Source organism: Lynx rufus, unplaced genomic scaffold, assembly GCF_022079265.1.
Source record: "Lynx rufus isolate CCGP_SWC_20201006 ecotype Redwood Valley unplaced genomic scaffold, mLynRuf1.p SCAF_4, whole genome shotgun sequence".
NCBI classification, from domain to species: Eukaryota; Metazoa; Chordata; class Mammalia; order Carnivora; family Felidae; genus Lynx; species Lynx rufus.
Window position 1 is genome coordinate 93,675,809 of NW_025814856.1, and position 23,049 is coordinate 93,698,857.

At 36.7% G+C, this 23,049-nt stretch overlaps 1 protein-coding gene across 1 annotated transcript in view; it reads left to right on the forward strand.

Moving 5' to 3' along the window:
* The window catches only part of ZNF804B (zinc finger protein 804B), a 510,313-nt gene extending 489,153 nt beyond the window's left edge, over positions 1-21,160 (forward strand). The window contains exons 3-4 of the mRNA XM_047096838.1: positions 11,567-11,697; positions 17,491-21,160. Coding sequence (XP_046952794.1) covers positions 11,567-11,697; positions 17,491-21,160 — 3,801 coding nt within the window. The remainder of the gene's footprint in view (positions 1-11,566; positions 11,698-17,490) is intronic.
* Positions 21,161-23,049: the final 1,889 nt, after the last annotated feature.

A 23,049-nucleotide genomic window follows, 5' to 3' on the forward strand; every position in this document is an offset into this window, starting at 1 on the left:
GCAAACTTTATTTATTTATATTTTTTTAAATTAAATAAAAGGTTCAGCTTTATTTAAATATTTTTTTCAATATATGAAATTTATTGACAAATTGGTTTCCATACAACACCCAGTGCTCATCCCAAAAGGTGCCCTCCTCAATACCCAACACCCACCCTCTACTCCCTCCCACCCCCCATCAACCCTCAGTTTGTTCTCAGTTTTTAACAGTCTCTTATGCTTTGGCTCTCTCCCACTCTAACCTCTTTTTTTTTTCCTTCCCCTCCCCCATGGGTTTCTGTTAAGTTTCTCAGGATCCACATAAGAGTGAAAACATATGGTATCTGTCTTTCTCTGTATGGCTTATTTCACTTAGCATCACACTCTCCAGTTCCATCCACATTGCTACAAAGGGCCATATTTCGTTCTTTCTCATTGCCACGTAGTACTCCATTGTGTATATAAACCACAATTTCTTTATCCATTCATCAGTTGATGGACATTTAGGCTCTTTCCATAATTTGGCTATTGTTGAGAGTGCTGCTATAAACATTGGGGTACAAGTGCCCCTATGCATCAGTACTCCTGTATCCCTTGGGTAAATTCCTAGCAGTGCTATTGCTGGGTCATAGGGTAGGTCTATTTTTAATTTTCTGAGGAACCTCCAACTGTTTTCCAGAGTGGCTACATCAATTTGCATTCCCACCAACAGTGCAAGAGGGTTGCCGTTTCTCCACATCCTCTCCAGCATCTATAGGCTCCTGATTTATTCATTTTGGCCACTCTGGCGTGAGGTGATATCTGAGTGTGGTTTTGATTTGTATTTCCCTGATAAGGAGCGACGTTGAGCATCTTTTCATATGCCTGTTTGCCATCTGGATGTCTTCCTTAGAGAAGTGTCTATTCATGTTTTCTGCCCATTTCTTCACTGGGTTATTTGTTTTTCGGGTGTGGAGTTTGGTGAGCTCTTTATAGATTTTGGATACTAGCCCTTTGTCCGATATGTCATTTGCAAATATCTTTTCCCATTCCGTTGGTTGCCTTTTAGTTTTGTTGGTTGTTTCCTTTGCTGTGCAGAAGCTTTTTATCTTCATAAGGTCCCAGTAGTTCATTTTTGCTTTTAATTCCCTTGCCTTTGGGGATGTGTCAAGTAAGAGATTGCTACGGCTGAGGTCAGAGAGGTCTTTTCCTGCTTTCTCCTCTAGGGTTTTGATGGTTTCCTGTCTCACATTCAGGTCCTTTATCCATTTTGAGTTTATTTTTGTGAATGGTGTGAGAAAGTGGTCTAGTTTCAACCTTCTGCATGTTGCTGTCCAGTTCTCCCAGCACCATTTGTTAAAGAGACTGTCTTTTTTCCATTGGATGTTCTTTCCTGCTTTGTCAAAGATTAGTTGGCCATACGTTTGTGGGTCTAGTTCTGGGGTTTCTATTCTATTCCATTGGTCTATGTGTCTGTTTTTGTGCCAATACCATGCTGTCTTGATGATGACAGCTTTGTAGTAGAGGCTAAAGTCTGGGATTGTAATGCCTCCTGCTTTGGTCTTCTTCAAAATTACTTTGGCTATTCGGGGCCTTTTGTGGTTCCATATGAATTTTAGAATTGCTTGTTCTAGCTTCGAGAAGAATGCTCGTGCAATTTTGATTGGGATTGCATTGAATGTGTAGATAGCTTTGGGTAGTATTGACATTTTGACAATATTTATTCTTCCAATCCATGAGCACAGAATGTTTTTCCATTTCTTTATATCTTCTTCAATTTCCTTCATAAGCTTTCTATAGTTTTCAGCATACAGATCTTTTACATCTTTGGTTAGATTTATTCCTAGGTATTTTATGCTTCTTGGTGCAATTGTGAATGGGGTCAGTTTCTTTATTTGTCTTTCTGTTGCTTCATTGTTAGTGTATAAGAATGCAACTGATTTCTGTACATTGATTTTGTATCCTGCAACTTTGCTGAATTCATGTATCAGTTCTAGCAGACTTTTGGTGGAGTCTATCGGATTTTCCACGTATAGTATCATGTCATCTGCAAAAAGCGAAAGCTTGACTTCATCTTTGCCAATTTGGATGCCTTTGATTTCCTTTTGTTGTCTGATTGCTGATGCTAGAACTTCCAGCACTATGTTAAACAACAGCGGTGAGAGTGGGCATCCCTGTCGTGTTCCTGATCTCAGGGAAAAAGCTCTCAGTTTTTCCCCGTTGAGGATATGTTAGCTGTGGGCTTTTCATAAATGGCTTTTATGATCTTTAAGTATGTTCCTTCTATCCCGACTTTCTTGAGGGTTTTTATTAAGAAAGGGCGCTGGATTTTGTCAAAGGCCTTTTCTGCATCGATTGACAGGATCATATGGTCCTTCTCTTTTTTTTTTGTTAATGTGATGTATCACATTGATTGATTTGCGAATGTTGAACCAGCCCTGCATCCCAGGAATGAATCCCACTTGATCATGGTGAATAATTCTTTTTATATGCCGTTGAATTCGACTTGCTAGTATCTTACTGAGAATTTTGGCATCCATATTCATCAGGGATATTGGCCTGTAGGTCTCTTTTTTTACTGGGTCTCTGTCTGGTTTAGGAATCAAAGTAATACTGGCTTCATAGAATGAGTCTGGAAGTTTTCCTTCCCTTTCTATTTCTTGGAATAGCTTGAGAAGGATAGGTATTATCTCTGCTTTAAATGTCTGGTAGAACTCCCCTGGGAAGCCATCTGGTCCTGGACTCTTATTTGTTGGGAGATTTTTGACAACCGATTCAATTTCTTCGCTGGTTATGGGTCTGTTCAAGCTTTCTCTTTCCTCCTGATTGAATTTTGGAAGAGTGTGGGTGTTCAGGAATTTGTCCATTTCTTCCAGGTTGTCCAGTTTGTTGGCATATAATTTTTCATAGTATTCCCTGATAATTGTTTGTATCTCTGAGGGATTGGTTGTAATAATCCCATTTTCATTCATGATTTTATCTATTTGGGTCATCTCCCTTTTCTTTTCGAGAAGCCTGGCTAGAGGTTGTCAATTTTGTTTATTTTTTCAAAAAACCAACTCTTGGTTTCATTGATCTGCTCTACAGTTTTTTTCGATTCTATATTGTTTATTTCTGCTCTGATCTTTATTATTTCTCTTCTTCTGCTGGGTTTAGGCTGCCTTTGCTGTTCTATTTCCTTTAGGTGTGCTGTTAGATTTTGTATTTGGGATTTTTCTTGTTTCTTGAGATAGGCCTGGATTGCAATGTATTTTCCTCTCAGGACTGCCTTCACTGCCTCCCAAAGCGTTTGGATTGTTGTATTTTCATTTTCGTTTGTTTCCATATATTTTTTAATTTCTTCTCTAATTGCCTGGTTGACCCACTCATTCGTTAGTAGGGTGTTCTTTAACCTCCATGCTTTTGGAGGTTTTCCAGACGTTTTCCTGTGGTTGATTTCAAGCTTCATAGCATTGTGGTCTGAAAGTATGCATGGTATAATCTCAGTTCTTGTATACTTATGAAGGGCTATTTTGTGACCCAGTATATGATCTATCTTGGAGAATGTCCCATGTGCACTCGAGAAGAAAGTATATTCTGTTGCTTTGGGATGCAGAGTTCTAAATATATCTGTCAAGTCCATCTGATCCAATGTGTCATTCAGGGTCCTTGTTTCTTTATTGACCGTATGTCTAGATGATCTATCCATTTCTGTAAGTGGAGTGTTAAAGTCCCCTGCAATTACCACATTCTTATCAATAAGGTTGCTTATGTTTGTGAGTAATTGTTTTATATATTTGAGGGCTCCGGTATTTGGCGCATAGACATTTATAATTGTTAGCTCTTCCTGATGGATAGACCCTGTGATTATTATATAATGCCCTTCTTCATCTCTTGTTACAGCCTTTAATTTAAAGTCTAGTTTGTCTGATATAAGTATGGCTACTCCAGCTTTCTTTTGGCTTCCAGTAGCATGATAAATAGTTCTCCATCCCCTCACTCTGAATCTAAAGGTGTCTTCAGGTCTAAAATGAGTCTCTTGTAGACAGCAAATAGATGGGTCTTGTGTTTTTATCCATTCTGATACCCTATGTCTTTTGGTTGGCACATTTAATCCATTTACATTCAGTGTTATTATAGAAAGATATGGGTTTAGAGTCATTGTGATGTCCATAGGTTTCATGCTTGTAGTGATGTCTCTGGTACTTTGTCTCACAGGATCCCCCTTAGGATCTCTTGTAGGGCTGGTTTAGTGGTGATGAATTCCTTCAGTTTTTGTTTGTTTGGGAAGACCTTTATCTCTCCTTCTATGCTAAATGACAGACTTGCTGGATAAAGGATTCTCGGCTGCATATTTTTTCTGTTCAATACATTGAAGATCTCGTGCCAATCCTTTCTGGCCTGCCAAGTTTCAAAAGAGAGATCAGTCAGGAGTCTTATAGGTCTCCCTTTATATGTTAGGGCAGGTTTACCCCTTGCTGCTTTCAGAATTTTCTCTTTATCCTTGTATTTTGCCAGTTTCACTATGATATGTCATGCAGAAGATGGATTGAAGTTCCGTCTGAAGGGAGTTCTCTGTGCCTCTTGGATTTCATTGCCTTTTTCCTTCCCCAGTTCAGGGAAGTTCTCAGCTATTATTTCTTCAAGTATGCCTTCAGCACCTTTCCCTCTCTCTTCCTTCTCTGGGATACCAATTATGCGTATATTATTTCTTTTTAGTGTATCACTTAGTTCTCTAATTTTCCCCTCATACTCCCGGATTTTTTAATCTCTCTTTTTCTCAGCTTCCTCTTTTTCCATAACTTTATCTTCTAGTTCACCTATTCTCTCCTCTGCCTCTTCAATCCGAGCCGTCATTGTTTCCATTTTATTTTGCATTTCATTTAAAGAGTTTTTCAGCTCCTCCTGACTGTTCCTTAGTCCCTTGATCTCTGTAGCAAGAGATTCTCTGCTGTCCTCTATATTGTTTTCAAGCCCAGCCATTAATTTTATGACTATTATTCTAAATTCACTTTCTGATATATTATTTAAATCATTTTTGATCAGTTCATTGGCTGTTGTTATTTCCTGGAGATTCTTCTGAGGGCAATTCTTCCGTTTGGTCATTTTGGATAGTCCCTGGAGTGGTGAGAACCTGCAGGGCACTTCCCCTGTGCTGTGGTGTATAACTGGAGTTGGTGGGCGGGGCCGCAGTCAGACCTGATGTCTGCCCCCAGCCCACCACTGGGGCCACAGTCAGACTGGTGTGTGCCTTCTCTTCCCCTCTCCTAGGGGCGGGATTCACTGTGGGGTGGCGGGGCCCGTCTGGGCTACTTGCACACTGCCAGGCTTGTGGTGCTGGGGATCTGGCGTATTAGCTGGGGTGGGTAGGCAAGGTGCACGGGGGGCATGAGGGGCAGGCTTAGTTCGCTTCTCCTTAGGTGATCCACCTCAGGAGGGGCCCTGTGGCAGCTGGAGGGAGTCAGACCCGCTGCCGGAGGGGTGGCTCTGCAGAAGCACAGAGTTGGGTGTTTGCGCCCAAGCGAGCAAGTTCCCTGGCAGGAACTGGTTCCCTTTGGGATTTCGGCTGGGGGATGGGCGAGGGAGATGGCGCTGGCGAGCGCCTTTGTTCCCCGCCAAACTGAGCTCTGTCGTCCGGGGGCTCAGCAACTCTCCCTCCCTTTGTCCTCCAGCCTTCCCGCTTTCCGAGCAGAGCTGTTAACTTATGACCTCCCAGATGCTAAGTCCCGCTTGCTATTGGAACACACTCCGTCCGGCCCCTCCGCTTTTGCAAGCCAGACTTGGGGGCTCTGCTTGGCCCGTGGACCGCCCCTCCACCCTGGCTCACTTCCGCCAGTCCGTGGAGTGCACACCGCCTTGCCGCCCTTCCTACCCTCTTCCGTGGGCCTCTTGTCTGCGCTTGGCTCCGGAGACTCCATTCTGCTAGTCTTCTGGTGGTTTTCTGGGTTAGTTAGGCAGGTGTAGGTGGAATCTAAGTGATCAGCAGGATGCGCGGTGAGCCCAGCGTCCTCCTACTCTGCCATCTTCCAATTTCCCCTCTCCCAATAGCAAACTTTAAATAAGATTTATCAAAGAAGTGTCTGACAACAAATCGTATTTTAATCCAAAATTTATAATTTTCTTTGGGAGTGACATATGATCTTGGACTTACAGAAAATACATGTTTCAAGTAAAGAGTATAAATTATTCAAGACAAGGAAGAGGGGCATACCCAGCCTCCTTCCTTTTTCTGTAGTCTCCTTTAGAAAAGACTACACCTGCCAGTTTCGTAAAATCCAGATGAAAACTACTTAAACACTCGGTTTTCAGTAAGAATACCAATCAAGTGTTTTTAATGGCTCCCCACTGTCAGGTAAATCGAGGGCTCTTTATTGAGGCTGCTTCCCACAGTTCCATAAAATCTGACCATTCCTTACCTCTAATAGTGATAATAGTTCAGACTCATTGATCATTTGCAATGTATGTATCAGGCGCTGTGCTCATTGTTTTACTTTTCTCAACTCAAATATTAATTCCAAGAACTCTACATGGTAAATAGTGATAGTCTTCCAGGTTACAAATGTGTAAACTGAAGTTTGGGAAGATTGAGTAACCTTAGAGACTCAAAGCTAGTAAGTGACAGAGACAGTATACAAACTCAGGTCTGACTGATTTCAGAATCCTTCTCTTAAGCCCTATACTGTGTTGTCTACCATCCAACACCTCTGGAAACCAGACACCTCATTTAATTCCCCCCTATTGTTAGGTGCTACTTTCTGTCTTCCTTACTCCCCCAGGGAGATTCAACCTCACCTGCTCTGATCTATTCATCCCAAGTCATTAACCATCACTGAGCTTTCTACAGTTCTCTGTAAATGTGTAAGTAATTTTTTTTTTCCTGAAATACGTTTGTCTTGTGTTGTTCTCAGTAAGGACTGATCTACTATATACTCTCAAAGAACTTTTATTTTTTTCCAATTGGTTTGTCTTCTGTTTAAACTAAGTAAGATTACTGACAGTTTAGCACATGCCATTGTTTAAATAAGTAGACACGAGAAGAAAAGTAGAAACTTGGGAAAACTCAAGCTAAAATATGAAGTTGGCAAAATTTGACCCATACGTTTTTGGAAAGGTTTCCTTATCTGTCCAGTTCTCTTTTCATTAGACAAATCAATTGTTGGAAGGGTCTTTTTTTAAGAGCTTTGGTCACCTCGGTGTAACCTTTTCCAGAAATATATATCTGCAATTAGCATTCTGTTGTTTGGTGGAAGGCCATTAAAAACTCCTATTATAATTGTGGATTTAACTTTTTCTCCTTGCAGTTTTAGCTTTTGCTTTGTGTATTTTGAAGCTTTGTTATTAGACGTAGAAACATCCAGGCTTATCTTGTCATTCTGATTTATTTACTCCATATCATTATGAAATAGCCCTTTTTTTATTCCTAATAGTATATCTACTCTAGAATCTTCTTTGCTTTATAGTGATAGAGTCCTTCCAGCTTTATTTCACTGGTGTTGACATGGTAAATCTTTTTATATTTTTTTAACCCATTGTAGCTGTATTTGAAAGTTTGTTTTTATAACCAACATATAATTGGAGCTCACTTTTTAATCCAAACTGATACTCTCTAACTTTCAATTCCAGTGTTTTTTTTTAACCATTTATATTTAATTTGATTAATGATGTATTTAGATTTTAGTTGTTATCTTGCTGTTTGTTTTGTAACTGTCCCATCTATTTTACCTTCCTGTTTTACTTTTTTCTACCTTCTTTTGGATTGAGTAGATGTAATGATTTCCTTTTACCTTCTTTGTTATCCTATTAGCTAAACCACTTTGTTTTATTCGACTAATGGTTGCCGTATTGTCCACTTCTTATCACAATCCGCCTTCAATTGTTATCTACCAGTTCAGTATTGAATAAGACCTTTCAACATATTTCTCCTTCTTGGATTTTTTGCTATTGTTGACAAACATTTTATGTATAATTTGTTATAAATTGCCCCAAACGTAGCTACTTCTTTTGCTTAAATGGTCTGTGTACATTTCAACACTAAGAAATATGTCTTACTTATCCTGTAGTTACTATTTTTGGTGTTTGCTCTTTTGTGTAATCACATATTTCTATCTGGTATTATTTTCCTTTTGCCCAGGGATATTCTTTAACATTTCTTATCCTGTGGGTGCGCCGAGGAATTCTTTCAGTGTTTCATGTCTTAAAATATCTTTATTTCACCTCATTTGAAAAGATATTTTCACAAAGTATAAAATTTTATTCCGAGAAGTTTTTAATTTTCTTCCATGAATTTAAATGTGCTGCTCCCCTGTATTCTCACTTGTATTGTTTCCAAGAAGAATTCTTTTGCCATCCTACTCTTTGTTCTGTGCAGGAATATGTCATTTCCCTTGAGATGCTTTTAAAAATTCCACTTTTTTGACTGATTTTTAAAAATTTGATAATAACAAGCATTGGGATAGTTTTCTTCATATTATTTGCACTTGAGATGTTGGGAGATCTGTGGGTTTTCAGGAAATTTGGAAATTTCCACCCATTATATTTTCAAATATTCCCTCCTCCTTCTTCAGAGACTCTAACTGCGTAATTGTCCAGTTGACAATCATCTCTTATCTACTTTTTGAGCACAGAAGATACAGTTATAACTGTCTTAATGTACTTTTCTGCCAACTCTAGCCTCTGTATTGGTTCTGTATTGGTCTTGATTGATTATTTTCCTCATTTTAGTTCGTGCTTTCTTGATAATCTTTGATCTTAATCTTTGATTGCATGTCAGATGTTATTAATTTTTTCCTTGTTGCTGAATATTTTTGTATTTCTATAAATTTCTTTAAATTTGGTTCTGAAATGCAGTTAAGTTACTTAAGGTCAGATTTATGTTTGTAGCTCTTGCTTTTATGATTCGTTAGGCAAATCCAAAGTAATGCTCAATCCACAGCAAATTATTCTCTACTGAGGCAAGATTTCCATGAATTCTATACTCAGTGTCCTGTGGGTTTGTTCCATTTTGTTGGTGAGAACAGACACTCTTCCTGACCCTATATGCATGCCAGGCACTGATGCCATTAATTCTTTCAGGTGGCCCTTTTCTTGGCTTGGAGTAGTTTTTTCATGTACATGTGCTGCAATTCAGTATGTTGAAAATTTGACGGGATCTCTCTGTAGCTGTTTGTTTTTTTGTTTTTGTTTTTGTTTTTTCCCCCTCTGTGCAGTCTTGTGCACTCAGCATTTGCTAAGCCAAATCTATGGCTAGATGTCATTAAACAAAATCTCCTCTAGTTTTCTGTGTTCGTTAGACACATGTTAACTTGGCTGACTTCCTTAACACAACAAATCTGTACCCACCCCCTTCTATCTTAACTTTTCCTATATGCTTCTAACGCATCTTGTATCCACCCCTATTGGGAAACTCAAAACTATCTTGTGAAAATACCTCTTCCCTTGTCTGTATCTCCTGAAGGGAAAATTATTGATTTGACAACTTTATATCCTTGTTATATAGTAGTAGTTGACAATATTTGTTGTTGGGTGAGTAAGACAGAATTTTCACTCATTTCTATAACTCAGAGTTAACGGTGCATCCCTGGAAACTGGGGGGCTAAAGAAAGAGAGTTATACCTGGAAGTTTCAAACAAAATTCCAATAATGAGAGTAAAGTGTCAGATGTGAGTAAATGAACAAATTTCCTCTCCTAGGCTATTCAGTTTTTACATACCAGTCATATCAAATATTAAATATAATATAGAGTATTTTAGGGCACCTGAATGGCTCAGTCAGTTAAGCATTCGACTTTGGCTCCGGTCATGATCTCAGAGTTTGTGGGTTCAAGCCCCTCATTGGGCTCTGTGCTGACAGCTCAGGTCCTGGAGCCTGCTTCAGGCTCTGTGTCTCCCTCTCTCTCTGCCCCTCCCCAACTCATGCTCTGTCTTTCTCTCTCTCAAGAAATGAATAAACATTTAAAAAAATTAAATATATATATATATATACATACATACATATAATAGAGTATTTTATGTTCTGTAGTAACAGAGTAAAGAAAAAAACAATCTCTCTGCTCTTTACTATGTGGCCATATTCTCTCGTTGACACAGTTGAACTTCATTTTATGTGGGCCCTTAAATTGTGTAGAACAATTTCCAAAAGGTCTTTGCTCACAAGGCAAGCTTTCACTGGAAGACTAGATTATTATGTATATGGGGGCTGAGGAAGTGTGAGTAGGAGGAAAAGTAGTAACGGAGATTTTAAAAGCCTCTCTCTGTCTTCTGACCATGCCTGTCCCTTAAGGTTTAGACACTCTTCTATTTATCAACTCCAGAGAACTGTTGATCCTTTTTTGTTTAAAACACATGGGCCACAATTTTAATTCTTGAAATTTTCTGTTTTTTTTAAAGCCTGTGAAGCATTTGTCAAAAATTGAATTCAGATTGGCTCCACTATTGCCCCTGTGGCTGCTTCTAGTTCTGTGAAACTTTTGTTCATTGGGCTTAGAATATTCTCTCTTTGAAAGGTTGGTCTTGCCTCCTTCTTCAGATACTTAGCCCAGGTGTGGTTATCTGGCCACCATCTCACAGAAGTATGTTCCCTTTCAGGAACAACGTTAATGACCATTAAAGGTTGTACCCTCACTTCATGGATGGGCAGTATTCTAGTACAGCATTATAACCTCACTTGATGGCTATGTGGTTTTTGCCATTCCTGGGAAATATCTTCTAGACTTGATTTGGAAAATGAAAACAAATTGAATGGGTATAGATTTCAGACAGTTTAAAATAATTTAGTTAAGAGAGACTAATCTTCAAATATATTCTCAATTCAGGATTAAATGCCAAACTTCAAGATGCTCATTTGATTGTGGCTGCTTCTCAATTTGTTCAATATCAATGGGTGTGCTTAATGGCAAATTCTGAAGTAGAAATCCCAACAGGTAATGAGTAACATCCAATTTGCATGTAAGTCAATTGTTTTAGAGAAAAGATTAATTAAAAGAAGTGGTAGGTTAATTTAAATCAAGCAAAGCCAAGCAACCATCTTCCCTGAGTTTAAATCCTGACCTATCTTTATCCTCCTGGATACAATATAGAAATCTGCATTGGATAAATACCTCCACCAGGAAAAAAAAAAAAGAGTTAAGAATCACTCATTAGAGCTTTGAACTGAATCTTTCCCAATAATAGATATTCTTAAATCAAACAAGCTCATTTCACCCAGTATATTTAATAGTATCAATTTGCATGAATAAGACTAAGCATGTTTCACAAGTGAGAGGACTGTGGGCAGTAGGGAGAGGAAAGTGCACCCCATAACCTCTTCTCCCTTCACCCTCATTCATATATCACACGTTCTGCCATTTATGTTTTCATAGATACATAAATGATTGCAGTTATGTAGCCACAGTGGTCCCAAAAAGCACTGGGCAGGACATTTCTGTAGTGATTGTGACAAGCTTTGATAAATAAGCCAGTTGACAACTAACTTTATCTTGGAGAAGAGAAGAACACCCATGGAAATAGTGCTTTACCCTCTCTATCCAGAAAGTCACCTGTGCACCCAAGACAAACTTTAATAAGGAGACTTACAGGTAGAAAAGATATTACTTATTTATAGTACCCTTTCTGTTTTTCTTCTTTGTCCATAGAGACTGAAAGAATTAAAGCAACGGGAATTTGCTCGAAATGTAGCTTCCAAGTCATGGAAAGATGAGAAGAAACAAGAAAAAGCACTTAAACGGCTTCACCAGCTGGCTGAGTTAAGGCAACAGTCTGAATGGTAAGAATTAGAGGTATCTCAGATGGTTCAAAACTCTCTTCCAAAAAAAAGTCTATTCAATCATTGGGGAAATGTCAAGATAAATTTACTTGATTTACTGTCACATGGAAGCAAATTATAATTAATCAAAAGACATGCTTGAGGGCAAATGTTTTAATAGTTAAAGGCTAATAAATTAGTTACTTTGGTATCTGACTTTTTTCCTTCCCAATGTTGTTAATTTTATGTGCTATTTCATGAAATGATCTAAGAATGATTCTCATGTACTAGCACTTATTCTATCCAGCTGATTTAAATGGGCCCATAGAGCTTTTTAGTAATTATTTTAAGTTTTGTAATAATGTTTATTTTGTTTATTTTTTTGTAATAATAATTTTAAAAACCTTAAGTAACAATGCATCTTTCTGGGGAGGAAATAAATCTTCTCTGCATTTCCCTGTATATACCTGAACCTAGAATAAATGACACTTATCATTGTCTGGATGACAAAAAAAAAAAAAAAATGATGTAGTGAATGCAGTTAAATTTACCACACCCTGCTATTTAAATTGATAATTATAACAAGCATTATACTAATACATTCTTGTAGCTGAAAAATAGCTGTTTTTCATGAGCTTGGAACTGCTGAATGTTTCCAAGTGAGGAGATTGTTACCTGGAACTCAATTAAGTTTGCACATTGTGATTTGTGTTCATATGAATCATAATGTAAAACACCTAATGTAGCTAATTAATGCACTTGGCAGCAACCTAGTGAATTGTGAAATTTATAGCTCTGTGCCACAATTTAAACCCCTATTGTTGAAATGAAAAACAAAATGCAATAAATTTGAGAATGAATGACTCAAATAATTGAGTACCATAATATATTAGACCTCAAATTTGATTCTAAGGAAACATTTGTTTTAAGGATCAATTTATGAGTAAAAACACAGTATTTACCATACACATATTTAGGTATTTGTACCACTATCTTAGAATAATTTAATTAACTCAAGAAAATACATAGAAGATAATCCTATTAAAAATAAGTGAGAAATTTGGTATAAGGAAACAATGAAGTTTGGAAAAACATGTATCCAGAGGGGAGGTTAATATAAAAATGTATGCCCTGAGCTCCTACACAGTCATAGAAATGGGACACACATCTGGTACTGAGCTTTCCACTGGCCAATACAATGAGGATCTTATGCTATTCGAACACAGTGTCAATAAGATATCAAACTGTCCTTGTCAAAATAGGACTGAGAAGGAAAGGTCTAATGATAATTATGGTAGCATGTAGGGAAAAAATGTGGGGAATATGTTAATTCTTGAGTGATTTATTATGAGATTATGATAATATAAAAGAGGGGGCAAATCTTACTGTAGAGAGACAACCTTTAGATAGGTCCTTTCAGCCCATGCAACAAAAAATCTTAGTAGCCTTAATAAACATATATCCTTTTTTATTATTGGAAAGTTGTCATGCTTCTACATTTCTTTATTTTCCTGTGGGAGATATAGTGATGGTGATGATGATGATGCTTCTGTTTAAAAATTCTGAGTTTGCCATGCTACCCGTTAAGTGTTTTCCAAATTAAAACAAATGAAAAATTCTACTCGATTAAGGTTGAGCTGAAAATCATATTAACTAAACAAACACAAACTCAAGCCCATTCCTTATAGGATAGACAGACTTTCTAGGTTCTGTTTGTTTGTTTGTTTTTCCCTCATATTGTTAGGGAAATGATAGGTGTTAAGCTTTCCACATGCAAAACATGGAACTAGGAAAATTATTACATTTTTTGCTGTGACCTGTCCTCTGCGCTCCAGATAATTGTTATTTTTGCTTAAGCAGCCTCATGGCCTAAGGGAAGTCACTTAATAGAATTATTTAATATTTTCATTTTGGCAGCTTACTTGAAAAATGAAAGTAAGAAATAAAATGAAAAAGAAAAAAGTTATCTGTATTCCTCTCCTAAACAACCTTTCTCTGTCCATGATTCTCATAACAAGGTCTTCTCAGTAGGATGGTGCACATAACAAGAAAATTCTCCTATGATTTCTATGGAGAAGAGAGGAGAATTTACTAGTGGTAAGAATATTGCAGTTGGACTGATGAAAAAAAAATGATGGCAGAAAACTATTGATGAATCTTATAAAGGACAGTCAACTTTGGCCATTTCTTGGGAAATTCAGCCCAACCTTGTTCCTTAGCAAGCCCAGTTACTGCATGGGGGTGAAGAGTCATTCGGTTTGTAAACTTCTACATGTATAAATCTAAGTATAGTGCATATTGATATGGATTATTTTTTCCAAATTTAAAAAATTATAAGATCACTGATTCTGAGAATATAAAAGACGGATCATGTTATATCATTTAAAGAAAATATGCATCAAACATATTTGATATGTTTTGTTTCCTGGCTGGAAAGTATTCTTTTACAAGAAGATAATTAAATAGTGCATGTTTTTATTTGTCAAGAATTAGAATTTGGGGAGACCTATTAGAATGGACAATCTATTAATAAGTATGAAAGGGCTAACTTTATAGTCACTTTTTTATTATAAGTAAAAAATAATTAGGTAGACAATAGAAATAAATTAAAGAAAGTTCTAGAGAAAACAGTGAAATTGTAAGTAAGGATATAACTATAAAAATTAAACTTTAATTATGTTAAAAGGCATAAAGTAGTATTAAAATAATAGAATTGAAAACCACAAAGATAGAAAATTGGGATTTTTTCAAAATAACAAAAATTAACTAGATTTATGATAAGGGAACTTAAAGTTTAGAAAGCAATGAGATAAACAGTTTAAAGCATAAACCCTAGAGGTAGAAAAGATTAATAATGAGGATAAAATGCTACAACTTGTGAAAAAATATAATCATAAATGTAGATTGGATTATACAGTAAGAACAAAAATTAAGGACAAGAAGAGCAAAATATAATATAAAAACAATAAGAGTAAAGATGATTAAAAATATTGAAAATAATATAAAAGGGAGAAGCTTGCACATTAGAGAGATAAATTGTCACATAAAACAACCATATAGAAAAGAACATTTAGACTAACATAAATCAAAGCAAGAAAATACACAAAACAGTGCCAGGATAATAAGAAAAAAAATATTAATGAGGAAAAAAATATAGGTGGATAATATAAAAATGGTAACATATCTGTGTCATAATGGAATCATAGAAGCAGAATGCTAATATCCATACACCAGGCTTTTGAAATAATTTCTAAGTGCAGATAATATCAGATTAATTGACGTTCCTAGAGAAGGTAACTTAACGAAGTACAGCTCCTACTTAATCAAAAGTGTGGCTACTAAATATGGAAAAGAAACTCTTTAACACTGAGGCAAAATTCTGAGCTGCAGATCTTTCTGCTGCCTTACCCTTCTATCCCCAGACTGCAGGCATTTTAAAAGACCAATATCTACAGTTAACCTCTCTGCTTTCTATCTTCCTTTCTGTTTGAAAGAAATACTGAATAAGCCATACACTATCTTAGTGTGTTCCTTTCCATTCCTCATATCAAAATGCCTCAACAACCTCTCTAAAGAACATAAAAAAATGATTCACAAAAAGAAGATTAATGTAATGAGTAAGAAGAAAGTTTTCATTATGGAACAGTTACTGAAAATTTTCTGAATTTATTTTCCACAAGATTCAAGGGACCAGTATAATTCTAAATTTGATTATGAAGAAGGAACAATCTGAAATTGTTAAAAAGTGAATAGTGGCTGAAACTATGATAAATTAAAATCCATATGAGTATAGTAAATGAAATATTGGATATTGTAAAAAATTGAAAGAATAAAACAGAAATTAAAAACAAGAAATTCCTTCTGAACTAGAGAAACAGACTAAAGACACTAAAGTATTGAGATAAATAATAAGACCTAAAAAGATATATTCATGAAAGCCAACACATTTAACATATAAATTCCAGCATAAAAAGCTAAGACAGAGAAGAAGCAATAACCAGAGAAATCAGAGAAGAAAATACAACTGAGCTAAAGAAATTGAATTGAAAGTGCCCAACAGTACTAGTGAAAATTAACCCAAGAAATCAATCTGTAACTCTGGTCTGGTAAAAATGTCATATGTATATGTCATCTAATATATGAATATATATACGCATATATATATATATGTAATCTAAAATAACAATATATTGTGGATAGTACTTACAATAAAAATGTAAGTTGTAAATATTATAAATATATATAAATGAAAAAGAAAATTACAAATCACACAAGTGCACAACAGATTCCTTTCAAAAATGAACAAAAGGAGGATTAGTAAGTATTTTTCTGTGATATTAAACATGTAAAGGCAGTGAAGCAAAGTACCATAAAACCTTGGATTGCAAGCAGCTTGTTCTACAAGTATTCCGCAAGACAAGCAAACATTTCTAATAAATTTTAACTTGACAAACAAGCAGTGTCTTTCAATAGGAGTAGTACCTGATGCCAACTGTCACATGATAACAACTGAGCCAATGGTTCTTAAAACTCGCTTTGATATACAATTGCTTTGGATTACAAGCATGTTTTCGGAATGAATTATTATCGCAAACCAAGGTTTTATATACATGAGATTTGGTGGACAAGAGGAATGGGATTCCAGAGTTCTGTGCTGATTGGCCAAATCAGTCATAGGTGAAGGCAACAAGAAAGAACTTCTCAGAAAACGGCTCAGAAAACATACCTCTCCATTAGAAGTTAAGCTACGTATGGAAAAGATACCAGTTTATTAGTATTCTTTACTCAAGTAACAAATGAATGAATACAATAAAATAAAAATCTAAACTAGAAAGAAGCAAACAGACACATATCCAAGCATGTGGATAAAGAAAAGGAGAAGGAAAAGAAAGCCATCTCAAAGCAAAAGATCAGATAAATGATGAGTTTTCTGTTGCCTTCCACCACCCCACCTCCGCCCAAACCTTGTTTTGTAGTAGAGGTTTTAAGGTAAACATAGAAGAGACAATTTTAATCTAAAGAGTTTCATCTCTTTGGTGTATTGCTATTTCTAGTTCTCAGATTGAATCACAAATGAAGCTCAGCAGAATGAATAGTCTTTACAAAAGCTGTTAAAAGGTAAAACAAATGTATGCAGGAAAGGTAGAAAGAAAGTATTTGGGTGAGGAAGATGCAAAAGAAAAGATTTCAAATAATTGAGATACTGAGATGGCTTGTAAATGTGTGTTACTTTTTTATGCATTTGTTATAATTGGTCAAAATGGTGATAAGTCATGGAGAAAGAAATAGTCACACTTTTCCAAAGTAAGCAAACATGAAGAAATTTTAAAACCGAGGCAACAAAAATTATGAAATGGTAGCACTTATACAAAAATGACATTAAATATATATTTTTACACTCTGGAAGTGACTTTTAATTCCATTTTATTTCTTATTTAATGGGAGGTCACTGATCGAAAAACTCCTTGTGAAAGAATGTTAAATCTATATTTCCAAAAAAATTGATAGGTTCTGCAGGACATATATTGGGATGTAAATGCAGTACTTTATTTTCTTTTGCAGCACTAGCATAGATATCCACCTATTATTGCTTCTTGCTAATTTCAAAAGAGCACATTTAAGTGATGCATTTTAGAAATGGCCTCTATGAAACATAGATATACTGAGTTATATAAACACAGTGAAATGGTGATATTACAATAGACATAGTTTGTAAATAGCATAACTCATCATAGAAACACTAAGAAATGTTCACATATACATGAGATTTCAAATCTAATGTCTTAATCATTTAAATATTTATTGTGTCTACAGCGTTTCTGGAAATGGACCAGCATACAAAGCTCCCAGGGTAGCCATAGAAAAGCAACTCCAGCAAGGAATTTTCCCAGTTAAGAATGGCAGAAAGGTATCGTGCATGAAGAGCACTCTTCTCCTTAAAGGAAAGAATCTCCCCAGAAGCATTTCTGATAAACAGCGGTCCACCATGCAAAATCGACACCAGTTACCAATGGACAGACGTTATTTATTTGGAAATCGGGTACCACAGACATCTTCAGACCTCAGCAATGCAAATCACAGGACAGGAGTATCATTTTCTTTTTCCAAAAAAGTACATCTAAAATTAGAGTCTTCAGCATCAGTTTTTAGTGAGAACACAGAAGAAACACACGATTGTAACAAGTCCCCCAGCTATAAAGCAAAAGAAACTGCAGAGAAATGTAAGTGCCGCAGGTTTGCAAGTGAGGACGTACCTCTTACTAAGGAAAAAGATATAAACATCACACCAAGCCATCTGGAACATGTTTTACACAATACCTTTTCCATCAGCTCTCAAATCGTGCAAGACAAAAATGACTCTATTGATGAAACACTGGAAGATTCGATTGGCATTCATGCTTCATTCTCTAAATCTAATATTCATCTTTCAGATGTGGCTTTTACTCCTTGCAGCAGAGAAAAAGAAATTCGAGGTACACCGAAGAACACTTCAGAAAACTGCATTAATCACTCATGCCAAGCAAATGCTTCCTCCAGCTCACCAAACATTTACAGGCACAGTGATGCCAGGATATTTGAATGTCTGGATGAGTTTCCATCACTGGAGCCAAGTAAGCAAAACAGTACAGTGCATCTGAGTCCCAACTCCAGAATGGAGAAGAGAGAAAAGTCTTTAGATGAAACAGAAAGAGTTGGCAAAAATGCAACAACGCTTGTAAGAGAAGCATGTCCACATGACGTGAAGTCTAAACCATTGCCTTTTCTCCATGTACAAAGTAAGGATGGCCACACCACTCTCCAGTGGCCCACGGAACTTCTGCTCTTTACAAAAACGGAGCCCTGTATCTCTTATGGATGCAACCCATTATATTTTGATTTTAAGCTTTCTCGGAACACAAAGAGTGACCATGATTCAGAGGACTTAAAAAGAGAATTGATTAAGGAGCCCTCAGAAATGAAGACTACAATAGAGAGCCCAGTCTCAGGTTTAATCAAAGACCAACAGAAATTGATCCAAGAAAATGATCAATCTCTGAAACCAAAGATGATGATAGCTAATCCAGATTGGGAAAGTTTCCGGAGAAAATGTAATTCGGGCTACAGTGATTCTGAGCCAAATATGAGTAAAGATAATTTTAGTGCAAGTGATTTGGAAATGAAAAATCCTGAAGTGCCTGCTTTCCTTGATATCTCTCTAAAGAAATGTGTAGAAAACAATGATAATAGTGATAATGGACTTAAGGAACCTTCAAGGACCCATTGGCAAAGCTGCCAAAGGGTAGTTCTAAATGATGTAAATGAGGGCCTATCTTTTTCTCCTTACATCTCTAGGACTAAAGAACCAAAACTGATCCCTTGCGATCCTCATTCAGATTTTGAAGATGCAAATCAATTTACCTGGAATTCTAGTCCTTACCCAGTGAGGGGTCATAGTGATCATGGGAAGGACTTTAGTGTAATTGTGAATAGGAACCACATCAGCATGACCAGCAGGGTTTCTAGATGTAGAAACCAAACTTATAAGAGAAATTCTCCAAAGTTGTCTCTGACTCGAACTTCTAGCCCTTCAGACGCATACCCTGGCAGCACAGCCAGCTTGAGAGCTACTTGTTCAGTTCATAAGTCCAGCGACAAGGGCAGAGGCAATTTGCTGTACTTTTGTAAAAGAGAACACAACCCAGTTGAAAGGCACAAAGGGAGACACCAAAACCCGAGCTGCCTCTGCGTGTCTGAGGAGTTAGCGAAGAGCACCTGCCTGCCATCTGAAATACAGAGAGACCGCAACTACAGATTGTGGGAATCATTTAAGAATGAAAAATCCTCAAAACATAGATACAGTCGGTGCAGAGAAAGATATAAACTGGGCAAAAATCAACAGCAGTTTTCAGGGCCCAAATCCAGGAGAATCACCCATTGTGATTCTAGCTCACAGGTTTCCTGTTCCGGAAATAGTGAAGAAGCACCAAATTGCCAGGGACCTCAGCACAGCAGATTGGGCTCTTACTCAAGAGAGAGAATTTATTGCTTAAGTAAAAGCGAGAGAAGTCAAGAGTCGTTGGACAGCCCTCGTATTTGTGACCTAGGAAAAGTAAAATCCGTGCAGTATAACTCTGGGAATATCAGCTGCCTTCTAAGAAATTGTTCTACCAGCCCTTTAGAAAGCACAGAGTTGGCCATTACAGAAGGAGAGAGGACACCCCTGACAGCCAAAAGCCTTTTTGAAAGAGCGCAAGCCAAGAGGTGTCAGGAACAATCAACTAATTTTGAGGTCTCTTCAAAGAATTGTGAAAATGAATCAGAGGCTCATTCACAAATTCAATGCACAATTCAATTCACGCCACTGGGCTGTAACAGACCTGCACTGCCTTTGTCTGAAAAAACACAGAACACAAGTAAACAGAGAATTGATAAAGGCAGTACAATTCAAAGAACTATTGAGAAAGACAAAGTCAAAAGTTCACAGACAAACAATTTTCATGTTTTAGTAGATCCTGATTGCGATAACCATCTTTCTAAAGGTATAATTCATGTAGTAGCAGATTCACAGTCACCAAACATGAAAAAGAACCCAACAACAAAAGAACCAGTAAAACCTTTAATTAGCGAAGTCCAACATTGTATTCAAAGCCGTGACCCACTACCAAATGATTTCCCTGGTGCTTTTCCATCTAATAGATATACTGGTGTTACTGATTCCACAGAGACCAAAGAGGACCAAATAAATCCTGACTTACAGGATGTAAGCATGCATATGAATCACGTAGAGGGGAATATAAACTCTTACTCTGACAGAACTTTGCAGAAGCATGACAAAGTAGAAGATGAATTAGAAGTGTGCCATAAATCTAGCTCTCCCCCCTTAATTCAGCAGCCAATAACATTTTCTCCTGATGAAATAGATAAATATAAGCTCTTACAGCTACAAGCCCAGCAGCACGTGCAGAAACAGCTCCTCTCAAAGCATCTTCGAGTTGTGCCTGCCTCGGGGCCCACTGCCTTCTCTCCGGCCTCGGCGGTCCAGACGGTACCAGTTCACCAGCGCACCTCCATCACCACCATCCACCACACCTTCCTGCAGCATTTTGCTGTTTCTGCCTCCATAAATTCCCATGGTGGTCCCCTCCCTATAGCTCACCTACATCCTCTTTCCCAGCCACATTTTACGCCGTTCACGTTGTCACCTCTGACTCCGACCATCATCCCCGCACACCCCACTTTCTTAGCGGGTCACCCGCTGCATTTGGTCACTGCTGCCCCCTTCCACCCACCGCACATCGCGCTGCAGCCCCTGCCCTCGGCCGCATTGATCCCCGCATTGTTTGGCCCTCACTTAAACCCAGCCACGGCTTCTATCATCCACTTGAATCCTTTAATCCAACCAGTGTTTCAAGGTCAAGATCTTTGCCACCATTCTTGCTCCAGTCAGATGCAGCAGTTAAACGGAGTGAAAGAGGCCTTAAATGTACCAACGCACTTGAACTGATTGATAGGTGTCGAAGCCCCTCTTGTGGATAAATAAAACAAATTGTCACTACCTACAAAATGATATATTTAAAGTGGTATGACTATTGTAAGATTTAAAATATTGGTGCCAACTCAAAATGTGACTAGTATATACATGTAAGAACTGAATTGCCAATACTAAAATAGGAGCATTTTAAGAATATCTTTTAACTTGCATAAATAACAGAGCAAATTGAAAATAACTTTCTGGACGGTAGAGGGAAAAGCATTAAGGGTCTGTTTGGAGGAGTTCTCATATAATGTTATAAAATGATAACAGAAAACGTTCAGGCAAATCATTGATATTACAAAACAATCAAATGGAACGTAATATGGTATGTTCTAGAGGGTGTTGAGCAAGTGAGTGAATTGCACATTTGGTTTGTATGCATCAGACAATACTAAAATATCAGAGAAATAATTGCTATGGTTAACTGTTGTCTAGGCTTTCAATCAATATAATCTGTTTCAATCAAAATAATTTATATTTTCATAGGAAATGATTGATTCAAGTTGGAAGCTACTCTTCAATGAAAAACAATCTTCACACACATTGTATTGTGGAGTTTCTGGAGAAACTGGGTTATCTTCATTTCATACACATCTGTGTTAAGAAAATTTTGTAACTGTAAGAGTCACCGATATCTAAAATTAAGAATGTTTAATAATTTTTGTATAAGAAAACATATATAAGCTAGCATTAATATTTGATAATGCAAACTAAAAAATAAAACATACTCAAGATTTTAAATATATTGGTTAATATTTCAAATACTACAGGGACTAAAATATTAAGTTTTCTTTATTCTTCTACTCAGAAATCTTACTGGGTTCAGCCAATAGTATGTGTAAGTAGAGAGGTAAAGGTTTGGAAATGTCAGAATTTTTACATCATAGTTATTGAGAAAATCTTATAAATAATTTTGTGCATTTTACTCAATTGTAGTAGATATGTCAGTAAAATACATTGAATGGTGATGAATAAAATCACCATTAATGTAATTTGGCAAATGATCTTAAATATTTTTAACTTATTCAAAATGTTTTCTTGGTCCACAGAATCTGCATTTCTTGCATCACTATTCTAAATGGCCCCTCAGTTAAATTTATTATTTTATATTCTTAAAATGAAAGACAAACTCATGCGATTGCACGTTTCACATAAACATGGGTTTCAGAGAAAATCAACTAAGCGGAAATGGAGTGATCAGCCATCTACTGTGTGTATGATGACATCAGCTCTTCTGTTACATGAGATGGGCAATGGGCATCTTCTTCAGTCTGGGCTTCACAGGAAAGAGAGCTATCCTCATTGAAGGCATATTGTGTGTCTATTATGTAGAGTCAGGCTAAGCACCTGGTCTACATTATTCCATTTAATCTTCACAAAGGTATTTTGAGACTAATATTATCATTCCTCCCTTACAGAGGAGGAAAATGAAGTTGAGAGGATAAATTCTTAATACTTGGTAAAAAGTAGGAAAGGATATCTTTGATACTGGTAATAGAGACAGACAGACACACAGAGACAGAGAAAGGAGATAATGTCATTTTTAAATTGTAACATAAAGAAAATATATAGTTCCTAGGTATCACCAGAAACTTGCAAGATGGGGATTTTGACTGAGATATGGCAGCGAGAATGTCTAACTTATCTAAAAAGAATAGAAAATGGAAGAAAGGCATCAAATAGCAAAAACACAAAAACAAAAAATCCTCTGTATACTTGCAGGGAACTTCATAAAAATCATTATAAAAGAACATTAATAAACATTAGGTGAATTCAGTAAAATGAAATAAATAGAATATTTATTATAAAAATAAATGACAAATGGCCCGGCCGATTAAAAAAATATATATTAATGTGGA